The 10113-nt window shown below is 30.7% G+C and overlaps 1 protein-coding gene across 1 annotated transcript in view; it reads left to right on the forward strand.

Moving 5' to 3' along the window:
- The window catches only part of LOC111632863 (histone-binding protein RBBP4-like), an 84159-nt gene extending 78925 nt beyond the window's left edge, over positions 1–5234 (forward strand). Inside the window, exons 12-15 of the mRNA XM_023377388.1 lie at positions 3891–4017; positions 4094–4306; positions 4375–4485; positions 4568–5234. Of these exons, the coding sequence (XP_023233156.1) occupies positions 3891–4017; positions 4094–4306; positions 4375–4485; positions 4568–4636 (520 nt within the window). The 3' untranslated portion in view covers positions 4637–5234. The remainder of the gene's footprint in view (positions 1–3890; positions 4018–4093; positions 4307–4374; positions 4486–4567) is intronic.
- The last annotated feature ends 4879 nt before the right edge of the window (positions 5235–10113 follow it).

Here is a 10113-nt window from a genome sequence, read left to right on the forward strand (position 1 = left end):
AGTATGGTTATTTTATGCTGCGGAACAAATTATATGTTTTAACATGTATTTCTATGGAAAAATGTGTTTCGTATAACGGACTTTTCACTTAATGGACGTGCACCTGGAACGAATTAAGTACGTTATATGAGGCACCACTGTAATCCGTTCAAACACGAAAAAAACACTCAAATTAAAGCTAAGTAGTACATTAAAAAATAACAACTATAGTAAGGAAAACACTGAAAAATGCATTTTGTGGTTGTAAATGTATAAATAACCATAATAGAATAATTGATTAAGAAAAATGTAGTTTTATTTGCACTTTACCTTTGAGAATAGACAACGGCGGAGGTGTAAACTGGTGGCGGAGGAAAGGGAGAAGGAAAATGATACTAAAACTTAACTTACATAACATAATGTAACAATAGCTTAAAAATAACTTAACACTAAATTTTTTTATCTTTTCTGTTTTATATATTTTTTAAAAATTTTTATTCACTGCTTTTTGCTTTCTTTCCTTCACTTCCACCAGCACTTTCACTGGATAGAGGTCGCTTGGTAAAATATCTATCCATAGAGGTTTGGCTTTGCCTACTTTTTAAAATGTTTCTAAAATGACTTAGGCAAATGTCATTACTCCGAGCAGCAATACGGCCAGTGTGAACCTTTTTGGAATGTTTCTTTTCAATAAAATCAGTCACTTTCTGATAATACCTCAAGATTTCCTTTATCGAGTGAGATCCTTCCACGACGAAGCAAACACACAGACTGAGACCGATGAACAGAAGTGAATTAAAAAATGGCACTACAAACTAATGTAACGTCGTGTGGTGAGTTTTTGTTTGTATCGTGGAGCAAAAAAATGTTTGAATTTCATGTCATATCCTGAAAATTTCATATGCTGGGTCGTTCGTATCCTGGGGTACCACTGTACATACATATTAAAGATCTATCTGTTATTCTCCATCATTATTCTTTACACCAAGCTGAGTTAAAAGTTTTGCACATTGTCTATACATTTTATTCCTAGGTTATCTTTATAGTTCATTTCACTGTTTAATTAAGGAGATTCTACCAATAGTCCCACTGCATCTTTAAGAATTCTATCAATAATTACAAGGTAATTATTGATAGATTACCTTGTACAGTTTGAGAACAATCTGACATTTACATGATTCCTATCTTCTAACTTGCCCACACTCTCCCACAGTTATGTAAATGCTATTTGTAAGAAAGCCTTTGCTGATGGAGATTTGGTGTTCATTTACATGAACATCAAATCTCCATCAGCAAAGGCTTTCCACATACAGAGCTGACAAAATACTTCTTATACTCTGTATTAGAAAGATATAGCTTTAAGCGTCTCTGATCCTAAACAAATTTTCATATGGGAGACATTAATGATTAAATAACTCAAATCCATCAATTATCCCAATATATATCCACCAGACTATTGGCACAATTTACCAGGTTAACATTTTCTTTTATCTATAGAGCTTTCATGTAATTGTTTTTGTTTAATTATTTTGTGAATATTCTAACATTCATTAATGTATGGTGAAATCCTCCCTTACCTAGTTGTTTGAATTAATTTACATGTCATGTGAGACTTTTGTTTAATTCAATTTACATCATTATTGTTCCAAACCAATTTCTGATGATGTCATTATATAACTGTCAAAAATATTCTGTTTCTTAATTTTATTAAAGTTATGGTAAATTAATACCGAAAACAGTAATTTCTCTTAATTTTATGGAATTTGGAATGATGTTATGTCACCATCAGTGACTAATCCTACTTTGCTTAGAGCCAATGACAACTCGATACAAGGTGATGGGACAATTAACACTACTTTGTCTAACAACTCAGGGTGTAATGGTCTGAGGATTATTCAACTGTGATAGTCATTCTAGTGTAGTATAGTGTTGTTTTTTTTTTTTTTTTTCTTTTTGCCCTTAATTTTATTGAATATTTCTACTAACTTAAATCAGTTATTTATATTGAGGCTTATCATATCAGTGAATATAAAAACAAAATTTCTTAAATTTATTGTATATTTAAGTTTACAAAACAGAGATTTTACAATCATTAAAACTAATATGTACTAATATAATACATCCAAAATGCATTTTGACTAAAATAGTCTCTCTTCAGTTGGTGTTTCAATTAAACTCACAAGATAAAAATACATAAAAGTTAAATTAAAAGGCCTAAATAACAATGAAGACATCACAGTTAAGAAACCAGTGTTATATCACAAGTGCTATACAATAAGTTCGGTTCTTTTCGTGTTTCCTATAACCAAGCCAGCCATAGAGTTAATTGATGCCTGTGAAGGATTGACTGAAACATTACACCAAATAAAAAGAAAAACAAGTAAAATGGCAAGGCTGTATTTAGGACAAGACTATGTCTCGGAGACTCACTACTAAGCGGAATCACTTTGACACTCAAGGCAGGTCTCGTTCTCATTCTCCAATCTTCTTTGGTATCGCTGCTTTTGGGCGTGATCGTTCAAACTTTGCCTGCTACGACCACAAGGTTGTCCATGATGCATTTTCAATTAAATTAACCTATCCAGTTTCTAAATTTCTCTCTGTTGCATGTCAGCCTGGGTTGAATTTTTGTCAATGCATAAAAAATTTTCCATTTTTGAAAAAAAATAATCGTGGCTATTGTATCGTTTGAAATTATTTTTTTTATTTTGCACAAACAATATACAGTTTAACCCAATTATAACATCATCAGATGTAACAACCCTAATATAACGTCAAATTTTTATCGGTCCCATGATTTTACTATACTAGATAATGTTAAAAAACCTACTTGTAATGACATAAAACCCTGTTTTAATGTCATATTTGAAGCACTCCCAAATTTACAAAATAAGATTACAAATTTTATTTAACAAAGAAAATACTGTGTGTTCAGTCCTAGGGTCAGAGTCCACTTCCTAGAATGACTGAGTGGTACTCTCACCACCTGACTTCAGTTTGTCTGTTTGTCATTTTGTATTTTGACTCTGTTCTCGGTCCCCTGAGTACCTACAAGTCTAGTTTTTTTTTATGCACGCATGATTTGGGCACTCTGTGCCAAATTGCAACTCATGACATGTAATCTTTCATACCTCTAAGCTGGTAACACGCAGGCAGTACATTTTATAAACAAGACACAGTGTTGTCAATAATATGCACTTTTACAATCAAATCCTGGAGAAAAATCTGGGATTTGATTGTAAAAGTGAATATTATTTTTCTTTCCCGTTATATCTTATTTTCAGTATATTGTTAATGAAACCCTAGAATCTGAAGCACTCCCTCTTTGTAACTGGTGTGGAAAATAGAGTATGTTATTTCAACAAGAAAACACTCATCCACTTATGGCAAACATCTCATGGAATGTTTGAGGTATCAACATATTACCATGGCCTGCCAATTCCAGATTGATCCCAATAGATGATGTTTGGGACATAATCTACAGACTTGTGCAAGAGTACAGATAACTGAAACTCTTCTCCAAGAGGTTGAGAAAGCATGGCAAGCAGTAATCCAAAACACTATGAAATCTCTATAACTTGCTGCCATAATATAGTGAAATGCATCTCTAAAAAAGGAATGACAATACTACTACAGTCACTTTTGTGCACAATAGATAAAATTTCCAGTGCAGAAGAAACTGTCATATCTTATGGTTAAGACTGGTAAAGCAAGTAAATAACTTTCAGGCAAATTGCATGTTCCCTTCTTGGTATTGCAATTTCAATTTCACTGAGTGTATTTATAACAGAATTACAGAAAAATATCTAAAATAATTGTTTTATGATCAGTTATAATAGAATAATAATTTAAAGTATTATTATAAATAATAGCTTGTAAGTTATAGATTTCTTTTATGAATACATTTTCAGATGGGATACAAGGTGTAATGTAACTAACAAACCCAGTCATATAGTAGATGCACATGCAGCAGAAGTGAACTGTTTGTCTTTTAATCCTTATAGTGAATTTATATTGGCCACAGGCTCTGCAGACAAAGTAAATCTTATTTTTTTAACCTATTTGTAAATAAAATTATTTTTTTGTTTTTTATATAAATGAATGTAATTTGTAGACTGTAGCTCTTTGGGATCTTCGTAATTTAAAGTTGAAGCTTCACTCATTTGAATCGCATAAAGATGAAATATTTCAAGTTCAGTGGTCACCACACAATGAGACAATTCTGGCTTCAAGTGGGACAGACAGGAGGCTCCACGTGTGGGATTTGAGTAAAATTGGTGAAGAGCAAACTCCCGAAGACGCAGAAGATGGGCCACCCGAACTTTTGGCAAGTTTTATTTAGTTTTTGTTTATACAGATCTGAGTCAAATTCATCATAAGTTTCTTTATTTACAGTTTATTCATGGAGGACATACTGCTAAAATTTCTGATTTCTCTTGGAATCCTAATGAGCCATGGGTGATATGCTCTGTATCTGAAGATAATATTTTACATGTCTGGCAAATGGTATAGCTATTGTTATTATTATTAATATATATTGATACATTTACTGATGATACAAAATTTAAGCATTTTTTTCACATTTTAGGCTGAAAATATTTATAATGATGAAGAACCAGAAACAACAGCTACAGAGTTAGAAAGTTCTGCTACATGATTTAAATTTTCAAAAAATCTTGCATTTAGCATTTTTATTCTGAATCATTTCTCAGTTGCTCAGAAGTCAGTAGAAGAGGTTACACATCAAAAGACATTAAATTTTATATTTAATTTTTTGGCATAAAACAACCAAAACATGCATTTATATAAATGATTATTTTTTCAAACAAAGATTAAAGTCATGCGCGATAAAAAGAAAATACATTCCACACGTCCATTCTTTAACAAAAACTACTCTGCCTAAGGCATTTGAAAAGTTATGTATCATAAAGCTTTAAAATGTTTTTTAACAATCTAATTTTTTCATTTTACAAATGGGAAAACAAACAATTTTTCCATTCTATCACACACCTGGAGAGTTTTTGGTACAAAACATCTGGAAGATAACGATTACATGACACACATTTGTATTTTTGTATACCTCGTGTATGTTGGATCCATCTTTGATGCAGGCTCAACTACTATTAGGAAGAGTATTCCTTTAAAAAAAATTAAGAAGCTGTATCATAAATGGAGAATAGGAAGTTGTGATTTTTGAAGTAGAAAACATTTTGTGAATTTGTTGTGCAGTAAGAATAAATTTAATTTCAAAACATCGTTTTTCTTCTTACTTTTAAATATAAGAGTTTTTTCATTTTGTTTTTTGGAGGAAATTCAAAGAAATAATATACCTAAAGCTTGTATTGGCTTGCTATTAAAAAGCTAAATTTTACTTTTCCCAGCTGTTATATATATAACAGAGGGAAAGTTTGGTGATCAGTCAAAAAATGACCACCAAGATTTTACATTTTTTGGACTATGGATCTTGAAGTGTTGAGAAAAGCAAAAATTTAGGGATTTTTTCTGTGTGTGTGTGTGGATGTTTGTTGGGGCATGATTTGGTTCACCCACTTTTAAGCTTAATAGCTCCTGTGCCTTTTGTCAAAAATTTCTGAAATTTTTCAGGGAGGTTTGTATATTAGTGTGTTAATGCTATTAAATTTTGGTGAGGAGTGGTCAAAATTTACTCATTAGCATGTACAATATTTTTTTTTTTTTGGTTAATTTCTACCCTCAAAATTAAGCTTCTTGCCATTTTATAATTATACAAAGTTTAAATAAAATATCAAAACAGATGGTGTCACCACAATTTTAAATGCTTTTACCAGGAAAGTTATGAAAGTCGTTTCTGAATTTTTTTTAATATTAAATTCTATATTGAATTTAATATTTAAGTTTGAACTTCCAGAAGAACTAAAATTATTATTATTTTAATGTTATTTATTTGATGAAATTTTAAAACTAACATTCAAGATCGCTTGTATCTTGATTTCATTTTCTTCACATATATACTGTAATTTCCTGCTTATCTGCACCATCACAATTTCCAATTTGCAATGAAAACATTTTATTTAACCAGTGTACAATTTAAAAAATTCTCTCAAACGTTTCTTTAGTTTTATTTACTTTAACAGTTGTAGATGTAATTATAAAATAAAATAATATTAGAGTTTAGGCGGTTGTCTGAAATGTTGAAAATACAGAATGGCTGTGGAACAGCAAATCATAAAACCTGATGTGATGAATCATAATGGTAGGACATTCAATAAGGTATGGAAATCATTAGAGGTTTTTCAAAATTCGCATTCTTTTCGAGATGAACCCTGCCAAAAAATATACACAACTTGTTGCTGGATTTTTTTAATATAAAACATTAAATTCAATATAGGATTTAAAGTTTAATTCTACTTTTTCCGCCAGAATACTAAGTTTTCGGTCAACGTTGTGCCTCAAAATTTCCGCGGATGCATAATTGCATACAACGAACCAGTGACTATCGGAAAACAATTTTAAACATGCCACCCCCTAAAAAAAGAAATTTCCACTCCTGTGTCAACGTTCTTTTTTATCCTATAGGAAAGAAGAATATATCCAAAGCTATCCCACTTGGAAAGAAATTTTTTTAAATACCCGTTAATTACATATGTTTTGTACTAATCCAGACACTTATTCAAAAATGCGAACTTTGTTATCATGATTTGAAGTTTGTTTTTTCAGAGCTAAAATTCCGTTGTCTTTTTACACAATTTGTTTTCATCTAAAATGTTCGAATAAATTTGCCTTTTTTAAAATTATTGTTCTTTCTGCCTGTGGGTACTAAGAGTCTTATCATACTCATAGTAGGTCGAGCAGGCCGTCCATAGGAAATTCCTGGGAATTTTGTCCAGATTAGATCCCGAAAGCAATAGGCCAGAGGCAGACGTACTCCGCCGCCAACTTTTTTCTCGTTTATTGGCCCCCTAAAATTAAGCCACTCCGATTTCATTGTCGGAGACAACGGAAACGTCCTTCTAAATATACAGTATTAATATAATGTATATTTCAAAGGTTTTCTTCACGTTTGTAACACGTAAATAAACGGAAATAAAACTGGCGAGGCGCGAACCCACTACAAACTACCAGTGATTTTATCCTCTCCGCCAATATGACTGTGTTGTCCAACACGACATAAGAAGATTCTGTAGTGAAATGGAATGAATGAAGCATATATTAAAATTTACGTTTCTTCACACAAGCAATGAGCAGTGAAAAAATTGAAAATTATATAAAATTAATTGGTGGTCCATCTGCATTCTTGCCATTAATAGCAAGGATGCAGAATACATTTAACGTGAAAATTCAGCTCAATAAAAGAAATTACATTATAGAATCTCTTAGTTTGCTTCCATCTTTATTTACAATTTATTTATTTATGTTAATGTTACCATATTTATTATTTATTTTTTTAGTATTTAGATTTTGTCTTAAGCTGTATTTGTTCGAATGTTCCATGTTTTTTTTATAAAACGTTTGGACTCAGCGTTCTACACCTGAGATAAACATTACAACCTAATAACAGGTCATGTAAAAAAAATCAGCAAGATTAAAGTGATGAAGTAAATTTAACCATTTCTCACTGCTGGATGTGTGATATTAAAATGTAATTGTTAAATTTTAAATTTTGTTCAGATTTGTGTCGAACTCAGGTGGTTATCTACGGCAGTGGTTCTTAGCCTTTTTATACTGGCGGCCCACCAAATATTTCATAATTTTTTTTGTGACCCCCATTTTTTTAAACAATAATTTATATTTGTTAAATTATCTATAATAAATTGATTTTTTTATTATTGCTTTATTTTTAAAATTCCAAGCATTAATAATTTCTTAGAATTACTTTGGAATAAAAGTATATACTGCGGTGTAAGTAGCATATTTGCATTTATTTTTTCAGTACTAACAAAGTTGTAAGTAGGAAGAAATAAGAAATAAATAAACAAACTAAATACGAAAACTTTATCTTTCTTATTTCACCTTTCAATATGATATTCGGTTATACATCAATTTTCTTTTTATTATATTCTGAAGGAAATTTTACATAATTTGGCGGCCCCCGGCAAACTTCTTACGGACCCCCTGTTAAGAAACACTGATCTACGGTATACAGTTTAAGAAACGTTGAACTAATGCACTGTGGCGTATTTACAAACACTTGCATGGCGCCACAAAACTGGACTTACTCCGGTAGAATAAAAAGTTACCTAAGCCACTGGTGTAAACAAGTTTATCACATCAATTCTGATATTTTTGAAATTAATGACAGGGTTTTTTTTAATTTAAACTCAACACCACTTCCAAATTGCCCATTTAAGATTTGTGATATCAACTGTAAGCTCTGCTTAACCTTACACAAAATACAATTATATATAGTCTTCATATAAGTTAAATGCATATTAACGTAAAAAAAAGTGTATGAAATGAGTTTAACAAAAATCATTTTATCTATAGTTTTAGCTTTCATTCGTATTCGCGGAGGAATAGAACAAAACCAAGAAAATTTTGCAAGTGTCTGACAAACTAACCAAAAAATAAGAAATTTATCTCTGGACGTTATATTTTCTTGGACTGGCAACATTGTTGTATATGCCAGGCCTGTTTGTATGTTATGATTGTTGGCTAAATTCTTTTGATATTTGACAAAGTTTGTTGGTGTCGGATTATAAGACTATTAAAAAATTGTGTTAGGATATTATCCCAATGTCATTACATCGCAATGAAAATTTAATGAAATGATTTTGAATTCGTGGAGTGGATAGAAACAGCAAAAATGGCCGTTTGGAGATATGTGGGGCTCTTCCTACAGAAGAATACCAAAAGGAATGAAATTTTTGGATACGTGTGAAGAATTTTACTTCACGTATGGGACTGTTGTTAGGAAACTCTACTCCCATTGTTATCTCTTCAATATGCTTCAAAACCATGATGTTTTCCTGATGTTCTCAGTGACTTAAGTATTTTTTAAGTTCTGTTTTTTTTCTGTGTAAGTTTCAATGCGCGTAATGTAAGATTATATAATTAATAAACAGTTTTTGCAAAGAATAAACATTTACTTTCAATCCTCTAGTTCTAAAATAGAAACATTCAGTAAAAAGAAAAAAAAAACTAGTAATTTGATTATTTCGTATATCATCTACTGAAGTTATTCGAGGACAAGGCCAATTTTTAAGAAAACTTACAAAGCCACATTACATTACTGGAGTTACGTAATCATTTAGAAAGGTGTTTCGATTCACCCCATTTGAGGAACTTCATAAAAATAATATTGCGGATATTCGTGTTAATATTTAACTAAACTTTTTTAAAAAATTAATCAAATTAACTGGCAAGAGAGTGAGTTTATAAATGATTGTAAAACATTAAATACACTGAAAATTTCACCGTTTGATTTCGAAGATGTAACACAACTTTCTAATTAATCACTCAGTAATTAGAACAATATATCTAAACTACATAAATTATCAATGCAATCAGTTAAATATACATGAACTGTAATTAAAGATCTCCAGATTCAAATTTCATCTATTATTATTCGATATGACACGAATACTTCTATGATTTAAAGGAATAGACGAATATAAAATTATAATTCCCGTATTTTAAATAATTTTCTAGCAAAGACTATAAAGTTAATACGACAGCTAATAACAGATTTATATTTGACATTTCTTTGCACAATTAACGAAAACATTTCTTAGATCTTAAAAGCAGCATTTTATTTTTTACTTTCACACCTTTCTTTATTTATTAATCTTGTTTTCAACAAGACATACTTAGGCTATTTATAGCTTATCTTAATTCGTAATTAAAAGGCCTTCCGCTAATAGTAATCTAAATGAAAAATACGAAGCAACTTTCCAGTCGAGTGAACGAATGATTCAGTATTTTACGATCAACGCCTTATAAATCTGAAATTCAAAATACGCGGTCTTCCGGTCTCCCGTTATTGACATTCTAGTTTTTTTTTATTTAAAAAAAATATTTTATTATCGGAGTGACATAAAACTTGTTTATAATGTCACGCGATAAATGCGACAATAGAGACTTATGTATAAGATGTTACCATCCGTGACTAGTTTTTTAAGAATAGTTTACACTTTACCTTTTAAATATGCTTTAAAA

Source organism: Centruroides sculpturatus, unplaced genomic scaffold (assembly GCF_000671375.1).
Source record: "Centruroides sculpturatus isolate CEXI.00-Female unplaced genomic scaffold, Cexi_2.0 scaffold41, whole genome shotgun sequence".
In the NCBI taxonomy this organism is placed as follows: domain Eukaryota; kingdom Metazoa; phylum Arthropoda; class Arachnida; order Scorpiones; family Buthidae; genus Centruroides; species Centruroides sculpturatus.